The sequence below is a fragment of the Prionailurus bengalensis genome, chromosome B1 (genome assembly GCF_016509475.1).
Source record: "Prionailurus bengalensis isolate Pbe53 chromosome B1, Fcat_Pben_1.1_paternal_pri, whole genome shotgun sequence".
Lineage (NCBI taxonomy): Eukaryota > Metazoa > Chordata > Mammalia > Carnivora > Felidae > Prionailurus > Prionailurus bengalensis.
Window position 1 is genome coordinate 76,756,716 of NC_057344.1, and position 22,578 is coordinate 76,779,293.

The 22,578-nt window shown below is 35.6% G+C and overlaps 1 protein-coding gene across 8 annotated transcripts in view; it reads left to right on the plus strand.

Annotated features, from left to right (window-relative positions):
- LRBA (LPS responsive beige-like anchor protein) overlaps positions 1 to 22,578 on the plus strand; it is a 786,930-nt gene that overhangs the window by 100,099 nt on the left and 664,253 nt on the right. For all 8 annotated transcript variants that reach the window (XM_043567604.1, XM_043567611.1, XM_043567619.1 and 5 more), the window contains exons 6-9: positions 8,932 to 9,053; positions 9,139 to 9,265; positions 9,948 to 10,067; positions 11,848 to 11,994. In XM_043567604.1, the coding sequence (XP_043423539.1) occupies positions 8,932 to 9,053; positions 9,139 to 9,265; positions 9,948 to 10,067; positions 11,848 to 11,994 (516 nt within the window). The remainder of the gene's footprint in view (positions 1 to 8,931; positions 9,054 to 9,138; positions 9,266 to 9,947; positions 10,068 to 11,847; positions 11,995 to 22,578) is intronic.

The following is a 22,578-nucleotide window of genomic DNA, read 5'->3' on the forward strand; positions in this document are numbered from 1 at the left end:
CACTTGTCTTCCGCTGACATGTGTAGCAACTTGCTAAAGTTGAGGTTAGAGATGTTTCTGCCTGTGTTCTTCTCTAGGATTTTCATGGTGTCCTGTCTCACATTTAGGCCTTTCAACCATTTTGAATTTCTTGTTCTGTATGGTCTGAGGAAGTGGTCCAGTTTCATTTTTCTGCATTTTGCTGTCTGGTTTTCCCAACACCATTTGTTGAAGAAATGGCCTTTTTTCAATTGGCTATTCTTTTCTGCTTTGTTGAAGATGAATTGACCATATAGTTGTGAGTCCATTTCTGGGTTTTGTATTCTGTTTCATTGATCTGTGTGTTAGTTTTTGTGCCGGTACCATGCTTTCTTTATGTCTACAGCTTTGTGATACAGATTGACCTCTGGAATCATGGTACTTTCAGCTTTGCTTTTCTTTTTCAGGATTACTTTGGCTATTTGGGATCTTTTGTGGTTCCATACAAATTTTAAGATTATTTATTTTAAGTCGATGAAAAATGCTGGTGGTATTTTGGTAGGGATTGCATTAAATACGTAGATTGCTTTGGGTAGTATAGACATTATAACAATGTTTGTCCTTCCAATCCATGAGCATGGAATGTTTTTCCATTTCTTTGTGTCCTCTTCAGTTTCCTACCTAAGAGTACAGATTTTCTACCCCTTTGGTTAGGTTTATTTCTAGGTGTCTTACTTTTTTTGGAGAAATTCTTCGATTTACTCTTCTGCTTTGTTGTTGGTGGATAGAAATGCAACAGATTTCTGTACTTTGATTTTATATCTTGTGACTTTGCTGAATTCATGTATTAGTGCTAGCAGTTTTTTGGTGGAGTCTTTCAGGTGTTCTACATAGAGTATCATGTCATCTGCAAGTAGTGAAAGTTTGAGTCTTTCCTTGCCAATTTCAATGCCTTTATTTCTTTTTGTTGTCTGATTGCTGAGGCTAAGACTTCCAGTATTATGTTAATTAGTAATGGTGAAAGTGGACATCCCTGGCTTGTTTTTGACTATAGAGAAAAAGCTCTCCGTTTTTGCCGATATTGAGGATATTAGCTGTGGGTCTTTCAAATATGGCCTTTATTATGTTGTGGTATGTTCCATCTATCCCTACTTTGTTGAGGGTTTTTATCAAGAATGGATGCTGTATTTTGTCAAATGCTTTTTCTGTATCTACTTACAGGATCATACAGTTCTTATCCTTTCTTTATTAAGTGCATATTGTATCTTAATACATAATATACATGTACATACATACATGTTGTATCTTAATAAATATATTAAGAATTTATTAAGTGCATGTTATTAAGTACATTAAGTATCACATTGATTGATTTGTGAGTATTGAACCAGCCCTGCAGCCCAGGAATAGATTATTCCCACTTGATCATGCTGATTAATTCTTTTAATGTACTGTTGGATTTGGTTTGCTACTATCTTGTTGAGAATTTTTGCATCATTATTCATCAGGGATATTGGCCTGTAATTCTCTTTCATAGTGGGTTATTTGTCTGGTTTTGGAATCCAGGTAATACTGGCCTTGTAGAAGGGCTTTGGAAGTTTTTCTTCCATTTCTGTTTTTTGGAACAACTTGAGAAGAATAGGTATTAACTCTTCTTTAAAATGTGTATTAGAATACCCCTATGAAGCTATTTCTCTGTGGACTTTTGTTTGCTAGGAGATCTTAAACTACTGATTTGATTTCTTTGCTGGTTATAGGTGTGTTCAAATTTTCTATTTCTTCCTGTTTCAAAGTTTTGGTAGTTTGTATGTTTCTAGGGATTTGTCCATTTCTTCTAGATTGCCTAGTTTTTGGCATATACTTTTTTTATAATCTTTTATGATTATTTGTATTTTTGTGGGGTTGTAGTGATCTCTCCTCTTTCATTCGTGGTTTTATTTGTTTAGGTCCTTTCTCTTTTCTCATTGATGTCTGGCTAGAGCTTTATCAATTTTATTAATAATTTCAAAGAACCAGCTCTTAGTTTCGTTGATCTGCCCTACTGTTTTGTTTCTATATCCTTTATTTATGCTCTAGTGTTTATTTTCCTTCTTCTTCTGTCTAGGCTTTATTTGCTGTTCCTTTTCTAGCTCCTTTAGGTGTAAGGTTAGATTGTGTATTTAAGACTCTTCTTGCTCCTTGAGTTAAGCTTGTATTACTATATAGTTCCTTCTTAGGATTGCCTTTGCTGCATCCCGAAAGTTTTGGATTGTTGTGTTCTCATTTTCATTTGCTTCCATGTATTTTTAAAATTTCTTCTTTAATTTACTGGCTAACCTGTGCATTCTTTAGTAGGATGATCTTTAACTTCCATGTATTTGTGGTCTTTACAGATTTTTTTCTTATGGTGACTTCAAGTTTCATAGCATTGTATGAAAATATGAATGGTATGGTCTCAGGCTGTTTGTACTTGTGGAGGGCTGATTTGTGACCCAGTATGTGATCTGTTCTGGGGAATGTTCCATGTGCACTTGAAAAGAATGTATTTTGTGCTGCTTTAGGATGGAATGTTGTGAATATATCCATGAAGTCCATCTGGTCCAGGTGTCATTCAAAGCCATTGTTTCCTTGTTGATTTTCTGCCTACATGATCTGTCCATTGCTGTGGAAGGGTTTTAAAGTCCCCTACTATTATTGTATTGTCAATGTGTTCCTTTTTGTTTGGTATTAATTGATTAATATATTTTGGTGCCTTCATGTTGGGGGCATAAATGTTTACAACTATTAGATCTTCATGATGGATAGACCCCTTAATTATGATATAATGCCCTTCTTCATCTCTTGTTTCAGTCTTTGTTTTAAAATCTAGTTTGTCTGATGTAAGCATGGTTACAATGGCTTTCTTTTGGCATCCATTAAGGGTTTTTAGTCCCCTCGCTTTCAATCTGCAGATGTCTTTAGGTCTAAATGAGTCTCTTGTAGGCAGTATATAGATGGATCTTGTTTGTTTTTGTTTTTTAAAAATTTTTTAATGTTTATATATTTTTGAGAGAGAGAGAGACAGAGACAGACAGACAGACATAGAGGGTGATTGGGGGAGGGGCACAGAAAGAGGGAGACACAGAATCCGAAGCAGGCTCCAGGCTCTGAGCTGTCAGCACAAAGCCCAATGCGGGGCTCAAACTCGTGAAGTATGAGATCATGACCTGAGCTGAAGTTGGATGCTTAGCTGACTGAGACACCTAGGTGCCCCAAGGGTGTTTTTTTTTTTTTTTAATATCTGTTCTGTTACCCTATGTCTTTTGATAGGAACACTAGGCCATTTACATTCAGAGTTATAAATGAAAGATACTCATTTAGTGCCATTGTGTTACCTGTAAAGTTGGTGTTTCTGGTGATGTTCTCTGTTCCTTTTTTAGCCTTTGTTGACTTTTTAAAAAGAATTTTTTTTTTTTGCCACTCAGAGAGTCCCCCTTTTTTTTCATGTTATTATTTTCTCTTTCTTTTCTTTTCTTTTCTTTTCTTTTCTTTTCTTTTCTTTTCTTTTCTTTTTTTAAATTTGCATTCAAATTAGTTAGCATATAGTGCAACAATGATTTCAGGAATAGATTCCTTAATGCCCCTTATCCATTTAGCCCATTCCCCCCTCCCACAACCCCTTCAGTAACCCTCTGTTTGTTCTCCATATTTATGAGTCTCTTCTGTTTTGTCCCCCTCCCTGTTTTTGTATTATTTTTGCTTCCCTTCCTTTATGTTCATCTTGTTTTGTCTTTTAAAGTCCTCATATGAGTGAAGTCATATGATATTTGTCTTTCTCTGACAAATTTCACTTAGTGTAATACCCTCCAGTTCCATCCAAGTAGTTGCAAATGGCAAGATTTCATTCTTTTTGATTGCCAAGTAATACTCCATTGTATATATATACCACATCTTCTTTATCCATTCATCCATCGATGGACATTTGGGCTCTTTCTATACTTTGGCTATTGTTGATAGTGCTGCTATAAACATTGGGGTGCATGTGCCCCTTTGAAACAGCACACCTGTATCCCTTGGATAAATACCTAGTAGTGCAATTGCTGGGTCGTAGGGTAGTTCTATTTTTAATTTTTTGAGGAACCTCCATACTGTTTTCCAGAGTGGCTGCACCAGCTTGCATTCCCAGAGAATCCCTTTTAATATTTTTTATAGGGCTGGTTTAGTGATCATGAACTTCTTTGGTTTTTGTGTGTCTGGGAAACTCTTTATCTCTCCTATTCTGAATGATAGCCTTGCCACATAAAATGTTCTTGGCTGCCTATTTTTCCCATTTAGCACATTGAATATATCCTGCCATTCCTTTCTTGCCTGCTAAGTTTCTGTGGATAGATCTGCTGTAAATATGATCTGTCTTCCCTTGTCAGTTAAGGACTTTTTTTCCTTGTTGCTTTTAGGATTCTTTACTTGTTTGTGTATTTTGTGAAGTTGACTATGATATATCTTGGTGAGGTCAGGCTTTTGTTGAATTTAATGTGAGTTTTCTGTGCTTCTTGGATTTTGATGTCTGTGTCCTTCCCCAGATTAAGCAAGTTTTCAACTATAATTTGCTAAAATAAATCATCTGCTCTTATTCTGTCTTTTTTATCTTCTGGGACTCTTATGATCTGAATGTTAGCACATTTTAAGAAGTCACTGAGTTTCCTGAGTCTGCTTGTGTGAACCAGTACCTTTCTCTCCCTCTTCTTTTCAATGTCATTATTTTCCATAATTTTATATTCTGTATCACTGATTCGTTTTGCTGCTTTTGTTCATCCTCATTACTATGTCATTCATTTATGTTTGCATCTCAGTTATAGCATTTTTAATATTGGTCTGACTAGATTTTAGGTGTTTTATCCCTGTAGTAGGGATTCACTAGTGTCTTCTATACTTTTTTCAAACCCAGCTAGTATTCTTGTAATTGCTGTTTTAATTTTTAGTTCAAACATCTCTCTTATATCTGTATTGATTAAATCCCTGGCTCTGATTTCTACTTGCTGTTCTTTCTTTTGGGGTGAATTACTTCCTCTTGTCACTTTGTCTAGAAAAAAAATTTAAGTGGATTCTAGGTGTGTTTTGGTCTGCTTGTTAAAAGAAGATCCTAAAAAATAGCAGTTAAGAAATATGTATGTGTATATGCATTTATATGTATAAATTAAAAAGAATTAAAGTATTAAAAATAAAAAAATACAAAGGAAATTAGATCCTCTTTCCCCTATTGCTGAAGCCTTGCAGCATTCTATGACCAGTAGACTTGTTTGCGCCAGGGCTTTGTGCTGGTCCTCTAGGGGACCCTGTTGATCTGATTCTTAGGCCTACTTGGTCTAGTGGGGATGCATCTACATGGTGCAGGGTGGTGGGGGATGGTGGTGGCGGTGAGGAGTCAGGGTGTGGGGATAGGGGAGCTTGGTGTAGTGGCCGGTCTCCCACTGATGGTGCTGTTTAGGTCACTGAAGTGGGTCATCTGGTGGGCTCGTGGTGAAAATGGCTTTGCCTGCTGTCTGCTCTCTGGAATAGGGAGCTGTTATCTGCTGCTTCTCTGTAAGCCCTCACAGAAGAGCAAACAGTCACCCCTCCTGTGACCCTGACTTCTGTCAGATCCCTGCCTTCAGCCTGTGTAAGCTGTCCATCTGTCAGGCAGCACAGCCCTCCTGTATTATATTTCAGGCGAGGCTGTATTTCAAAACTCTAAACTTGAGAGATGCCCCACAGTGAGGCCTTGTGCTGAGTCTCTGGGGTAGGTCTTGCTGCACACTGGCCTGTACTGGCTTGTCCCAGAAAAGGATTGTGGGATTGCTCAGTGTGGTTTGGAGTTTATGGTAAATCACAGCAGAAAGCTGGCACCAAGTTTTTCTGCCCTCAGCCAGCATGTTTGTTCCTATGCTGGTGAATTGGACAGCTCAATGGTGCCTTAGCCTACCTTTTGCCCCTGGAGCGGCTGTATTACTGCTACCAATGAACTCCAAGGAGGCAAACTTTTTCCCTCTATGCACCCCAGGGGATCTTCAGATGATACTGCTTGCTGTTGGGCTTCTGTCCTCCTTCCTCACAGGAGCACAATGACCCTGACCCCTGAAACTTCAGACTCTGCACTCCACTGTTTATAAAAAACTTGTAGTATTTAAACCCTCTTCTTCTTCTCTGTTGTTAGTCTTGGGGAAGAGTTTTTCCTGTGCAGTCCCCTGTGTGTGTTTTCATTCTTTATTCACTCCTCCTTTCTCTCCCCCGACTCCTTCCACTCCATGCAGTCAGGGCTCCCTCCTCTCAGCGTGCCTATAGCTCCTCTCTCCCCCAAATCAACTCTGTGCAGTTCTTGTCCTCCACAAGGTGGTGGTTTTTTCTGCCTGTAGACATGCACCTTTGTTCTCAGTCCTCAGATCAATTTCTAGCCTGCTGAGTTTTAAAACTCCAGGCTTTAGAGATGTGACGTGGGCAGCACCCTGGGCTGGTCTTCTGGGGGAGTGTGTTGCCATGCTGGGAGTGAGACAAGCTTCACAGAGAAGAGCAGTTGTGCTACAGTGCTGCGGTGTGGGACTTGGTGTAAGCAATTTAGGCAGCCAGTGTGGGGCTGAGGTGCTTTCTGCTTGTAGTTCTGTGTGTATGCTGAGGGGCGGGAGAAGGAAATAGCGCCAGTCTGCTCCTTTGTCCCTGGAAAGGCATCTCCTGCATGCTCACCTCTCAGAGAAATGCTCCAGGAAGAGCGAATAATCTCCCGCCAAGTGTGTCTCAGGTGCCCCTCAAATCTTGCTTCTGTGCTGTCTGCACCCTTGGGTTGTTTGCCTGCCTTCTCTCTAGGGTTAGGGCAGCACTCTAAGGACTCTATTACAGCCAAGCCTGCTAACCTTTAAAACTAGTTTTTAAACCCCACTGATTGCAAGAACTCATGAAAATCAGGCCCTCTCGTTTTCCCAGCCAGTGGGTTTGGGGAAGCGTTCTCTTTGTGCATTCTGTTGTGTTCTCTTGGCTGTCTCTCGCCTTTTTCTAAGACCATGGCTCCTTCCTGTAGCACCCACCATCGGTTTCTCCCCCAAACTACATCTCCGCCCTTCCTATCTTCCCCCGTGTGTCTTCTTTCTCCTTTTACATATGCCCCAGGTATCTTTTTTGACTATAATCCTCCTAGTGGGGTCAAATAGTATCTCAGTGTGGTTTTGATTTGCATTTCTTTAGTGACTAATAATGTAGAGCATCTTTTCATGTCTGTATTGGCTATATGATATCTTCTTTGGAGACAGGTCTATTCATATCTTTTGTCCATTTTTAAATTATTTGTCTTTTGTTGAATTGTAAGAGTTCTTTATTCTGAATACAAGTTCCTTATCAGATGTATGATTTGCACATATTTTCTTCCATTCTTTTGGCTTTTGTCTTAACTTTTTTGATCGTATCCTTTAAAGCACAAACTTTTTAAAATTTTAATGAAGTTCAGTTCATACGTGTTTTCTTTTCTTGCTTGTGGTTTTAGTGGAATAATTAAGAAGGATTTGCCTAACCCAGGGTCATGAAGACTTACCTCTATTTTTTTCTTACAAGAGTTTTATAGTTTTAGCTTTTACATTGAGATCTATAATCTATTTGGGTTAATTTTTGTGTATGATATAGGAAAGTAATCAACTTCATGTTTTTGCTTTTGGATATCCAGTTATCTCAGCACATTTGTTGAAATAAACTGTGATTTCTTCATTGAATTGTCTTGACATTCTTCTTGAAAATCAGTTTAACACAAATACAGGGGTTTATTTCTGGGCTCTCAGTTTAGTCCATTGATGTGTATTTCTGGTTTTACGTCAGTACCACACAGTCTTTTTTTTTTATTAAAAAAATTTTTTTTAATGTTTATTTATCTTTGAGAAAGAGGGAGAGAGAGAGGGAGTAGAGGAGGGGCAGAAAGAGACACACCAAATCTGAAACAGGCTCTAGGCTCTGAGCTGTCAGTACAGAGCCTCATGCGGGCCTAAAGTCACCAACTGCAAGATCATGACCTGAGCCAACGTTGGACATTTAACTGACTGAGCCACCCAGGCACCCCGACACAGTCTTTGTTATAGTAGCTTTGTTTGGTAGGTTTTGAATTTGGTAGCGTGCATATCAACTTTGTTCATTTTCAAGATTTTGTTTTGCTATTCTGGATTGCTTTCATTATGTACTTTGAAATAAAACTTGATTTTAAAATTTGTACTTTTAAATAAAATTATGATCTTTCTTTAAAACAATTTTTTTTAGTGTGTGTTTATATTTTTGAGAGAGGGTGTGCATGTGTGCATGCAAGCACGGGAGAGGCAGAAAGAGAGAGAGGAGAGAGAATCCCATGTAGGCTCTGTGCTGTCAGCATAGACCCTGATGCAGGGCATGATCCCACAAACTGTAAGATCATAACCTGAGCTGAAATTAAGAGCTAGACACTCAGTCAACTGAGCCACCCAGGTGTCCCCAAATTATCTTTTCAATAATATTTGAAACCAGGTGGTAAAGTTATTTATATAGTGACTTTGAATTTAATTTAAAAATGTTATGGAAAAATGTTATGAACTAATTCTGTTCAGCTTTATATTTGCTATTAAAAATAAGCATATTCTAGCTTTTTTTTTTTAACTTTTTTCTTTTCCTTTCTTGTATATCTTTCTCTATTCTAATATCTTACCATTTGAATAACATATTTCCAATTTGATATCACTACCTATCTCTTTTATTTGGAATTCTTTTGAATCTTTTCTTCATTGCAAGAAATGAAGCAAAGATGAGTGTATCCAGCAGGTCATCTGGAATGTTTTTATCATTAAATTACCATCACTACTATGTATTTTGGAAAATTTGAAAAATTTGGAAAAGTCTTTCAGATAAATAAGCTTATAAATACTTTAAACATGATATAGAATAACATGTAGCAGAAATATATATAGCTTTGTAAGGTCTCATTTTCTTGATTTCAGTAATAAAATTTTTCACATGAATTAATAACTCAATGTTTTTCTTTAGGCCATTGCATTACCTCCTATAGCCAAATGGCCATACCAGAATGGTTTTACATTTCATACCTGGCTAAGAATGGATCCTGTGAATAACATCAATGTGGATAAGGATAAACCCTATTTATATTGGTATGTATTTTTGTAACTCAGTGTTACTATCTTCCTTTGAGAATGAAAGAATATTTAGAGGTAAAATGAAAATTTTTCTTTATAGTTTCAGAACCAGCAAAGGTCTTGGTTACTCTGCTCACTTTGTTGGGGGCTGTTTGATTATAACCTCAATAAAGTCAAAAGGAAAAGGCTTTCAACACTGTGTGAAATTTGATTTTAAGCCACAAAAGGTATGTGATGTTAGTAAGTCGTAATTAATTTAACAAGCTATACTAGCCTTCAAAATGCTTTGTTTTAATATTAATGACATAATGTGGTAGATCACAACTCTGTTTATTCTGTTTCAGAAAATGAAGTATAAGTCACTGGACAATTGTTAACTTCCCTGATTTGGATAATAAAAAGAATGATATTTTGTTATTCATAGAGTATTGGGATAATATCAATGGGACAATATCAATGGAAGTTACTTTAGTAGTAGTGGTAGTAGTAGTAGTCATATGTGTTTTCTTTTGTACCTTAAAATTTAGAGATTAATAAATGGTTCATCTGCAAAATGTATGTACATATAGATAAATAGGTAAAACAGATGTGGCAATATGTTGACAATTGTGGTATCTAGGTGGTGGAAAAGAGGATATTTGTACTAAACTTTTAACTTTTTTGGGATATATTTGAAAACTTTCATAGTAAAGAGTTGGAAAGGTAATTTCACAGTAAGTTCTTATGTATTAAGAGTTCCCTTGATTAAATATTCCAAAGGTTGAATATTGATATTATTTTATTGATATTTATTTTATTTTTATATTTAATTGTAACTTATAGTTTAAGTTTTACTTGTTAGTTTGAGTGTGGTTGAGTTATTTCAAGAATCATAATCCTTTTTTTCCCAAACTGTTTTTACTTATTCAGTGGTATATGGTAACTATAGTGCACATTTATAACCGATGGAAGAACAGTGAGCTTCGATGTTATGTGAATGGTGAGCTAGCTTCCTATGGAGAGATAACATGGTTTGTCAACACCAGTGATGTAAGTGGTTTGAAAAAATTATTTTAAAATATGAAAAATATATTTTACATTGAGTATAAATTTTAGAATACCACAATGGCAGAGTTAAGTTTGGCTAGAATGTTGAGTTCTTGTTAAAAAATTATTCTGGATAGGGTAAAGATGAGCATTTATAGGTAACAATGGGTATAGTTAGGAGCTCTACAGCAGAATTCTGATCATTTTTATGAATGAGTAGGATGATACATGCTTATAAATTTTGCAAATAATTCATAGCTGCTATAGATAACTATTATGTAATAATTTTTTCAGGATTGAGGAAAAGATATGTACAATTCAAAGTAAATTTAAAATTTCAATAGGAATTAAATTAAAATGTTCTTTTTTCTCCACCAATTACATTTTCAAATAGAAAACTTGAAAAATATAAATAGGAAAATGATTACAAACCATTACACCATTCACCATTAAATTCTTCTTTTATATCCTATGCTACGCATATTTATGTATTATGTAATGATAATCTTAAGAGCTTGGGTTTTTGTAACAGATAGTCTTAGGTTTGAATCCCAGCTCTGTCACTTACTGACTGTATGACCTTAATCTATTAGGCCTAAGTTTTCTCCACCTGAAAATGGGTGTAAAATAGTACCTATCTCAGAAGGTTAATGTGATAACTACATGAGATACTGTTTACAAATTAATTAGTAGAGTGCCTTGTACAGAGTAAGTGCTCAGTAAATGTTAGCTCTCCTTTTTTTTTTTTTGAAAACACAAAAAGGGGATCAGATATATATGTTGTTTTTTGACCTGTTTTTTCCTTATGTTAACTTTTATTGAGTGCTTCTTGTACTCCAAGCATTGTAATAAATACCTTTATTTTCTAAAAGCACCAACCTTGCAAGATAAGTACTATTATAATCTCCCATTTTACAGGTAAGGAGACTGAAGCACAGAGAGATTAAGTAATTTGCCAAGATCACCAGCATGTGAAACAGTGATTTGACTTAGGTGGATTGTCTTGAGAAGCCAAATGTTAACAACTTTTCTGTATTCCCTAATATCAATACGTATTTATTTTTCAACATTCTTTCTAATGGTTTTTTTTGTTGCATAACCATTTAAAGGGATGTGAAGAACTTTAGTCTTTCTTTGTGGACACGTGGATTTTTAAAATGTGGTTTGTAACCTAGATGTTAAGAGAATTTTTTTTCTTTTTAACGTTAGAAGAGATACATGCATCTGCTTTTCTGGATTTACATATTTGAGAGATTGTATCCCATGATCTCACCCATTGTCTATACCTTGATATCTGCAAAAGTCTGTCTTTACAATTTTAACTTCTCACCAAACTTACAGAACCCTGCTTCTCCATTCATGTTGGCTCCATACATATTAACTCGCCGAAAGGCAGATTATGTCCTAAACGTAACTCATGATTTTCCTTCTTATAACAAAGACTGTTCTCCCATTTGCTTTTTTGGTTACTCAAGTATGAACCTTCAGAATCCATCATGATTTCTTTGACTCTTCTTTCTTACATACACTTTGTCGTCAGATTTTATTTATTGTACTCTGGAAAACTTTGGCTTTCTCCTTTTTTATGATGTCTTTCTTGATCTCTACACTTGATAATAATGAATTAAGTGAAATGCTAAATGAATTATTTTAATTTAGCCAGATTAGAACAGACGAATCATTTATACCAAAATTTATCCTGAAACATTTAATCAATATAGGTTATTATTTCTGGAGGAGATATTGTTGTTTTTTCTTTAATACAATCTGTTTTCTTTCACAGACCTTTGACAAATGTTTCCTGGGCTCGTCAGAAACAGCAGATGCAAATAGAGTATTCTGTGGTCAGATGACTGCAGTTTACCTTTTTAGTGAAGCTCTTAATGCTGCTCAGATTTTTGCTATTTATCAGTTGGGACTGGGATATAAGGTACTTTACTTGCTGTTCATTGCTTAACCAGTGTTAGTTGAACTTGATTTAAAGGTAGGTGATGCATGGGACAAAATTGAAAGAGTAATCAGGGACACTACAGGGAAGTCACAGGAATCTGAAGGATACTTTAAATTTTTGAGGGAAACACAGTATACTTGTCATGTGGGCCTCTGTGCATATTACTAGCTCAAGTTTCAACTTGCATTCATGCTGCATTTGATGATGTCAGTTTTTGCATAACTAAATTTTCAACAGTTACTGTGATTAAAAACAAGTACCATGTGGAAATTAATGTGGAAAAGGAAATGAGGATGATGGTGTGAAATCTGATTCCAAATTTGAGAGAGTTCATGCATTGTTCAATATGCATAAAAATTAATAACTAATTTTGCTAATATAATGAAAGAGACATTTTTTCTTTTGACTTGTTCCTTAATTTTTTCAAATGGCTGTTAAATTATTAAAATATAAAGTTGTTTGAACCAAACTATTTAGTAGTATTTATTTTGATCTAAAGCACCATAAACAGTCACTGCAATGCTAAGACTGTCATGAACTAAGAATTTGTGGGGTGCCTGGGTGGCTCAGTTGGTTAAGCAACTTCTCTGATTTCAGCTTAGGACATTGATCTCATAGATCCTGAGTTCGAGCCCTGTGTTGGGCTCTGTGCTGGCAGCAAGGAGCCTGCTTGACATTCTTTCTCTCTCTCCTGTCTCTCTGTCCCTCCCCTGCTCCAAATAAATCAACATTAAAAAAAAAAAAAATGGGAATCTCTGGGTTAAGCCATTGTTACTCTAGTTTGGTTTCAAGGAGCATGTTAGTCTGCTCTGTTTTTCTGAAAACAAAACCAATTTTCCTGAGTTGATTTACATACCATTACATTCAGTATATTTTTATTTTAATTAGTTTTGACAAAAGTGTAACTCCCACAACATTAAATAAATGGAATAATTCTGTTCCTGCACATGTTCAGTTGTGCCCCTCCCCAGTCAGTTCCTTCCACTTCTCTAACTCCACTGCATTCTTCTTGAGAGAAACTGTTAATCTGCTTTCTGTCACTAGAGTAGATTTGTTTTTCTTAGGTTTTATGTAAGTGGAATCATGCAGCATGTGCTCCTTCAGAGTTTGGTTTCTTGTGAGAGTCATGCCATGTTGTTATGTTGTAGTAGTTTCTTTTTATCGCTAAGTAGCATTCCATTGTATTAATATATCACATTTTTTTTTAAAAAGGATTTTATTCCTTTTTTTAACTAATCACTACACCCATCATGGGGCTCCAACTTATAACCCCAAGATCAAGAGTCACATGCTTTATTGACTGAGCCAGCCAGATGCCCCCATATCTACAATTTTTTAATGCATTCTTCTATTGATGGACATTAGGGTTATTTCCAGTTTTGGGCTGTTAGGAACAAGCTGCTCTGAATATTGGTGTATAAATCTTTGTGCTGCCACATAATTTTATTTCATAAATATTTAAGAGTGGAATTACTAACTGATATGGTAACTGAAGTTGCCAAACCCTCTTCCAAGGTAGTTGTATAATTTTACATTTCTATAAGCAGTATATGAGCTTTCTACTTGCTCCACATCCTTAACATCTTGTATTGCTGGTCTTTTTAATATTAGGCATCTCAGTGAGTATGTAGCTGTATTTCAGTTTGGTTTTAATTTGCTTATTATAATGAGTAGAGATCCCAAGCATCTTTTTTTTTGCTTATCGATCATTTTTGTATGTTCCTTTGTGAAGTGTGTTCACATCTTTTGTGTATTTTTTGTTTGGTTGTTTGTTTTCTTATTAAGTTTTGAGATTTCTTTATATATATATAATATATATATATTCTGTATACAAGAATTTTATCAGATGTATGAGTTACAAATATTTCTCTCCTGATTTGTGTCTTGTCTTATTTTCTTTCTTTATTTTAAAACTTTTCTTTCTTTCTTTCATTCTTTCGTTCTTCTTTCCTTCCTTCCTTTTTTTTTTTCTTTCTTTTTTTTTTTTTTAGGAGAGAGAATGAGTATGAGTGGGGGAGAGGGGCAGTGGGAGAGAGAGAGAATCCTAAGCAGGCTCCATGCTCAGTGTGGAGCCCAGTGTGGGGCTTGATCCCAGAACCCTGGGATCATGACCTGAACTGACATCAAGAGTTGTACTCTCCACTGACTGAGCCAGCCAGGTGCTCCACCTTTTTGTTTTCTTAATGTGTCTTTTGAAGAACAGATTGGTTGGAAAGATTTTCTCATGTGTTTTTCTCTTACAGTTTCAGCATTTTTGTTTAGGCCTGTGATCCATTTTAAGTTATTTTTTGTGTCAAGGGTCAAGGTTCTTCCCTCCCCGCCCCCCCGCCAATATGGACACCCCAGTACTGTTGTTTTATAAATTGCATTCTTCCTCCATTGCCTTACCTTGGCATCTTTATATTTCAATGACTTATATGTCTTATGCCAATACGGTATTATCTTGATTAATGTTAGTTTCACAGCGAGCATTGAAAACAGGAAGTCTGAAACCTCACTTTATTTTTCTTTTTCAAATTGTTTTGGCTTTCTAAACCCTTTGCATTTCCAGATATATTTTTTAGAACTCGCTTATCAATTTCTAGAGAAATGTCTACTGGGATTTTATTTGGTATTATATTGAATATTAGATCAATTAGAGAAGAATTGGCCATCCTACTGATACTGATTTTTCCAGCCTGTGAATATGATGTATCTCTCTATTTATTTAGGTTTTCTTTAATTTCTTCCAGCACTGTTTTTTGGTTTTCTTTGTATAGGTGATATATACATTTTGTTAAATGTATTCTTAAGTGTTTAATGTTTTTCAAGTAATAAGTTGTATTTCAAGTCTCAGTTTCTAATTATTTGTTTCTAGTGTATAGTTGAATTTTGTTTATTGACCTTGCTATTAGTTTTACTAGAGTATTCTAGGATTTCCTATACATATGTTATTATAGACTGTAAATTTTATTTCTTCATGTCCAGTCTTTATGCCTCTTCCCTTTTTTGTTTTGTACTAAGACCACCAGTATAAATAATTAAATAGAACTGGTGAGAATAGACATTTTTGCGTTGTTTCTGATTTTAGGGGGAAAGCAATCATACATATTTTATAGATGCCTTTTATCGAGTTGGGAAATTTCCATTTCTGGTTTCCTGAGAATTATTATCAGAGACATATTGAATTTTATAAAATGAGTTTTGCTTTTTTATCAACTCTGATAATCTTTCCTTTTAATTGGAGTGTTTACATAGTTTACAGTCAGTATGAGTATAGATACTATGTGTCTTAAATCTAAGTGTTTATATCTGGACTTTAAATTCTGTTTCATCAAACTGTATCCCTAGGCCAGTAGAACACAGTCTTGAATACTGCAGTTTTGTAATACATTTTTTAAGTTAATTTATTTATTTTGAGAGAGAGAGAGAAAGGGGAGTGAGAGAGGGAGAGAGAAAGAGAGAATCCCAAGCAGGCATTGCACTGTCAGCATAGAGCCCGATGCAAGACTCAAACTCATAAAGTGAAATCATGACCTGAACTGAAATCAAGAGTCAAGACACTTAACTGACTGAGCCACTCAGGCACCTCTGTAATTCATTTTTTAAGTCAGGAAGCCTGAGTCCTCCAACTTTGTTCTTTTGCAAGATTGTTTTGGCTATTTTTAGTATCTGTAAAAAAATTTTTTTTAATTCTATTTATTTTTGAGAGAGAGAGACAGAGACGGAGTGCGATCAGGGGAGTGGCAGAGAGAGAGAGAGGGAGACACATATATCAGTCATAGAAAGGCAAATAATGCATGATTCCACTCATAGGAGATATCTAAAATATCAAACTCATAGAAACAAAGAATTGAAGGGTGGTTGCCATGGGCTGGGGGAGAGAGAAAAGGAGAATTGACAATCAGTGGGTATAAAATTCCAGTTATACAAGGTGAACAAGTTCGAGTGATCTGCTGTACAACATTGTGCCTATAAAAATACTGTATTGTACACTTAATATCTGTTAAGAGGATAGATCTCCTGTTAAGTGGTTTTACTGCAATTAAATTAAAAAAGAAAAAACAAGAAAAGTGTTGAAAGCAGACATCCCTGTATTTTTACTGATCTTAGGAGAAAAAGCATTCCATTTTTTTTGCCATCAGTATGGTGTTTGCTGTTAGCTGTTTGTAGATGTTCTTTGTTTATTTGAGGAAGTTCACTTTTATTCCTAGTCTGTTGAGTGTTTTCATCATGAAACGTTGCTGGATTTTGTCATTTGTTCTTTGTGCTTCTTTTGGGATGATCACAATTGTTGTCTTTTGTTTTTATTAATATAGTATATTAAATTGTTCAGATATTGTTAAATCAACCTTTTGTTCCCAGGATAATCACACTTGGTCATAGTTTATATTCTTATCCATGAAGTATACTGAGGTCCAGAAAGGCATCTTAATGGTAAATGTGTAGAAATAACTGCTGGTATTAGTGCTAGATCAAAAATCTTATCGGTAGTCATCTCTAACATTTGAGTCATCTTTTCCTCATATGTATGTTCAGATAGTGATAAAACTGTACTGAAAATCATGTTATGTGAGAAATTGATGATCCTAGAATTACTTCTTGCTTTATTTTTTACTGTTGAAATCTGTTGTGTTGTATAATCCATGTTTTAGAGAACCCCTTATAACTTAAGGTAGCAGGGATATGGAAAACCAGCAATCTCAGGATTGCTTCTAGGCAATTGCAATTGATTCAGTGCTTTAAAGATTAAAATAATAAATATTTCAAAAGAAATGAAGGGTTAAATACTTCTTTCATATTGTCTTAGTGTTTGATGAAGTACCATGTTGCTTTAAGTACTTTGAAAGGGTATTTTTTTATTTTAATTAATCATATCAAATAGTATTTACACATGAATATTGTTTCTATAAATTTAGCAGCAATTCCTGAAATATGTGAAAGTCTTAGTTTTAGTTTTAGATTTAGTTTTGTTTAGATTGGTTAGTGGTAGTGATTTATTCCTCAATTCCAAACAAAGTAGAAAAAATGTTTAGCTATTTGTTTTCAAAATTTTTACCCGCTAATGTTGACATACTGTACTTTGAATAGTAGCACAGGCTAAATTATTTGTTTAATTGAACTAGTTTCAGATCTTTACTCTGCCACAGATTAACTTTGTGGACTCAAAGAAGTCACTTATTTCTTTAGACTTTCTTAGTTTCTGCCTTTGGAAAATGAATTATATAATCTCCCATATTATATGTCTATATATTGTAAGTTGGTAAATAGGTTAGCTTTTGTAGGTTGCCCAAATGACATTTCCCCTCAAAAGTATTTATTATTTAAAAGCATTTATTTCACTTATGCTAAAATTCCCTTTGTAATCAGCTTTCATTAAATTAAAAAAGAATATTAAATCAATGCTTACAGATTTATTAACTGCTTATCAAGGGGGCAGAAATTTTAGAAAAATAATATATTAAAGCTTTTAAAATGTTTTGTGTAAAAGTCAGAAAGATAAAGGCAGTCTTAGTGTGTTTTACATTTTATTTTTATAGCGGTATTGAAGCAGAATTCACAAGTTGAATCCAGCAAGTCTTTGTTGGAAAAGATGTTCCATTAAGCTATAAGTGGTTATAGTTAAACTAAAGAAAAAAATCCTTGTCTGTGATTACTTAGAAGTATGGTTTAAGGGGCGCCTGGGTGCCTCAGTCTACTTCAGCTCAAGTTATCTCATGATTTGTGGGTTTGAGCCCCATATCGGGCTCTCTGCTCTCAGCACAGAGCCTGCTATGGATCCTCTGTTCCCGTCTCTCTCTGCCTCTTCCCCTGCTCATGCTGTCTCTCTAAAAAAATAAACCTAAAAAAAAAAAACAAGAATGATTTAAAAGATAAAATATGAGCTTTCTGGTAAAGGTAAATATATACGCAAATATAGAATCTTGTAATCTTGTAATGTTAGTGCATAAATCACTTTTTTTAGGTTTATTTATTTATTTTGAGACAGAGAGAGAGATCAGGAGAGACAGAGAAAGGAGTGGGAGAGAGATCCCAAGAAGGCTTTGCACTGTCAGCGTGGAGCCCGATGTGGGACTTGAACTTAATGTGAGATCATGACCGGAGCTGAAACCAGGAGTCGGATGCTTAACTGACTAAGCCACCCATGCGCCCCTGCATAAATTACTTTCAATTCTGATACAGACTTTAAGAGAAAAAGCATAAAAATCTAAAACTATACATAATATGAAAAGATGTAATTTTTGATATCACTAACATAAAATCGGGTGATGGAGATGTAAATGTGTAAAGGTTTTGTATGTGATTGAACTTAAGCCGTTATTGGCTTAAAGTAGAATATTATAGGGATGCCTGGGTGGCTCAATTGGTTAAGCATCCGACTTCGGCTTAGGTCATGGTCTCACGGGTTTGTGAGTTTGAGCCCTGCATCGGGCTCTGTGCTGACATCTCAGAGCCTGGAGCCTGCTTGGGATTCTGTCTCCTCCTCTCTCTGCTCCTCCCATGCTTATGCTCTGTCTCTCTCTGTCTCTCAATAATAAATAAATGTCTAAAAAAAGTAAAAAAAAAATAGTTTTATAACTTTAAGATGTTTTATGTAATTCCTATGGATATGGCAAAGAAAATACCTATAGAACTTAACACAAAAGGAGAAAGGGATATAAATACCAACAATCATTGGCATATAAAAGAAGTCAATTAGCAAATTATAGTGAACAAAAATGGCAATAGTGAGTCGCTAACTACTTTTTTTTTTTATTTTTTTTTTTCAACGTTTATTTATTTTTGGGACAGAGAGAGACAGAGCATGAACGGGGGAGGGGGAGAGAGAGAGGGAGACACAGAATCGGAAACAGGCTCCAGGCTCTGAGCCATCAGCCCAGAGCCTGACGCGGGGCTCGAACTCACGGAGCGCGAGATCGTGACCTGGCTGAAGTCGGACGCTTAACCGACTGCGCCACCCAGGCGCCCCAGTCGCTAACTACTTTAAATGTAAATGCATTAAACTTCTCACTTAAAAGAAATAGGCTAAATGGATTTTTTCTCCTAAATTTTTATTTAAATTCTAATTAGTTATCATAGAGTGTAATATTGGTTTCAGGAGTAGAATTTAGTGATTTGTCACTTAAAAATAACAGCCAGTGCACATCATAAGTGCCCTCCTTAATACCCATCACCCATTGGCTAATGGATTTAAAAAAACAAACCCCAACTGTCTTTGGTCTATAAGAGAGACACCATAGGTCTAATATGGAATATGAAGGGATGGAAGAAGATAGTCCATGCAAATGGTAAGCAAAAGAGAGCAGGGTTGGCCATGTGTATATCAGAAAAAATAGACTTCATTTATTCATTTGAGAGAGAGAGAGAGAGAGAGAGAGAGTGAGTGCAAGCAGGGGAGAGGGCCACAGGGAGAGAAAATCTTCAGTAGGTTCCACACTCATTGTGGAGCCTGACACGGGGCTCAATCCCTTGACTCTGGGATCGTGACCTGAGCTGAAATCAAGAGTCAGACACTGAACTGCCTGGGCCACCCAGACGCTCCTCCAAATTAGACTTTAATTCAAAATCTGTTACAAGACTCAAAGAAGGAAATTATATAATGATAAAAGTGTCAATTCACGAGGAAGATATAATAATTAAAAATATATACACCTAACTTTATGGCTGCAAAATATATGAAACAGACCTTGACAGAATTGAAGGGAGAAGTATGTATTAACACAATAATGGTAGGATATTTCAAAACGCTTTTATTAACGGATAGACCAACCAGAGAGATTACTAAAGAAACAGAGACCATGAACAACAATGTAGACCAGTTGGACCCTAACAAACACATACAGAACACCCCACCAAACACCAATAGAATACACATCCTTCTCAAGCTCCTATGGGACATTCTTCAGGATAGACAACATATTAGGCCACAAAATTAACAAATTTAATAATACTGAAATCATAATACCAAATACTTTTGTTTACCCCAATAAAATTAAGTCAATAGTAGAAGGAATCTGGAAAATACACAAATTTGTGGAAATCAAACAACACACTCTCATACAACTAGTGTGTCAAAGAAATCTCCAGGAAATTTCTGGAGCCAAGTGAAGACAACATATCAAACTTTATGGGATTTAGGGAAAGCAGTACCAAGAGGAATGTTTATAGTCCTTTAAAAGAATAAAGGAAGATCTCAGATCAATAACTAATTTTTCCCTTCAAGGAACTAGAAAAAGAAGAGCAAAGTAATTCCATAGTTATCAGAGGAAAGGACATGATAAATATTCAAAGTAGAAATAAATGATATAGAGACTAGAACAATAATAGAAAAAAAATTAACAAAACTAAGAGTTTTTTTTAAAGATCTACAAACCTGACAAGTTCTTAGCTAGATTAAGATAAAAGAGAAGACCTAATAACTAAAAGAAATGAAAGAAGAAAAAAATAAAATGAAAGAAGAATTATTACTAATGCCATGAATCTAAAAAGAATTAGGAGACTACTATGAACAATTTTATATCAGCAAATTGAATAATATAGAAGAAATGGATATTCTTGGAAACACACTGCCTATCAAGAGAAAATCTGGAGAGACTGTAGGTACTAAGGACATTGAATCCATAATCCAAAACCTCTGAATAAGGAAAAGCTGTGTACTGCATAGGATTTCACTGGAGTATTCAAACATTAAAGAAGAATTAACAACAATCTTCCTCAACTCTTTCAAAAAATGAAGAGGAGGGAATACTTCCAAACTCATAACTTTTAAAAGTTTATTTATTTTGAAAGACAGAATGAGTAGGGGAGAGGCAGAGAGAGAGGGAGACAGAGACTCTCAAGCAGGCTTCGCACTGTCAGTGCAGACCTTGACGCGGGGCTCGACCCTACAAAACTGTGAGGTCATGATCTGAGCTGAAACTAAGAGTCAGATGCTCAGCTAAGCCACAGACACCCTCCAAACTCAATTTAGGAGGTCAGCATTACTTTGATACCATAGCCAAAGGCACTACAAGATAACTATAGACCAGTATCCCTGATTAATTTTGATGCAAAAATCCTCAACAAAATACTAACAAGGCAAATTCAAGAGCACCCCAAAAGGATCATAGTCTGTCACCAGCAGAGACTTAGTCCTGGAATGGAGGACATATGAAAGTCAATCATTGCAATATACATGTTAACAGAGTAAAGGACACAAACCACACAGTCATCTCAATTGATGCAAAAAAACTGTTGGACAAAGTTTATTCTTTAATTATAAAAACACTCAACAAATTACTAGTGAAGGAAACTACTTCAAAATAATAAGGCTACATATGAAAAGCCCACAGCTGACATATGCATTAGTGAAAGACTGAAAGCTTTTCCTCTAAGAACAGGAACAAGGCAAGGATTCCCATTCTCACCATTTCTGTAGGCCACAATCCTCGCAGTCTTAGAGCAGTTAGTCAAGAGGAGGAAATAAAAGGCATCCCAGTTGGAAGGGATGAAGTAAAATTATCTTTTCACAGATGACTTGATCTTATATGTAGAGAATTCTAAATGAAAACCTGTTACAACTGATAAATTCAACAAGCTTGCAGGATACAAGCCAAGAACAAAAATCAGCTGTGTCTCTCTATACCAACAGTGAACAACCTGAGAAGGAAAAACAACAATCTCATTTACAAAAGCGTAAAAAAGGAATACTTAGGAACAACTTACCTAAGGATGGCTTAAGACTTGTACACTGAAAAGTCTATAACATTGTTGAAAGAAATCAAGCCACAAAATGGAATGATACCCTCGGTTCATGGATTGAAAGACTTGCAATTGTTAAAGAATGCATACTGCTGAACGTGATGTACAAATTCAGTACAGTTCCTATCAAAATCCAAATAGTATTTTTTTGCAGAAATGGAAAAAAAATCCCTAAAATTTAAATGAAATTTCAAGGGTCTCCAGATAGCCACAACCTTGAAAAAGAAGAACATGATTAGAGGTCTCACACTTCTCGATTTCAAGACATATTACAAAGGGATAGTAATCAAAACGTTATGGTGCTTGCATAAAGGTAGACCTATGGACTAATAGAACAGAATTCAGAGTCCAGAAATAAATCTTTGCACATATACTCAAATGATCTTCTACAAAGATGCAAACACCACACACAATGGAGAAAGGATAGTCTTAAAAAATTTTTTTTCTTTAATGTTTATTTATTTTAGAGACAGAGCGAGAGACAGAGTGCAAGTGGGGGAGGGGCAGACAGAGGGTGACACAGAATCTGAGGCAGGCTCCAGGCTCTGAGCTGTCAGCATAGAGTCCGACGTGGGGGCTTGAACTCAGGAACCATGAGATCATGACCTGAGCCAGAGCCGACGCTTTACCGACTGAGCCACTCAGGTGCCCCTGGCTAGTCTTTTTAAAACCTGGATTTGTGAAAAGTAGATATCTACACGGTAAATAGTGAATTTTGATCCTTACTTTACAACATATATCAGAATTAACTCAAAATGAATTAAAGACCTAAACCTAAGACATAAGGTTCCTACCTGAAAGCAGAGGAAAATCATCATGACATTGAGTTTGACAGTGATGTTT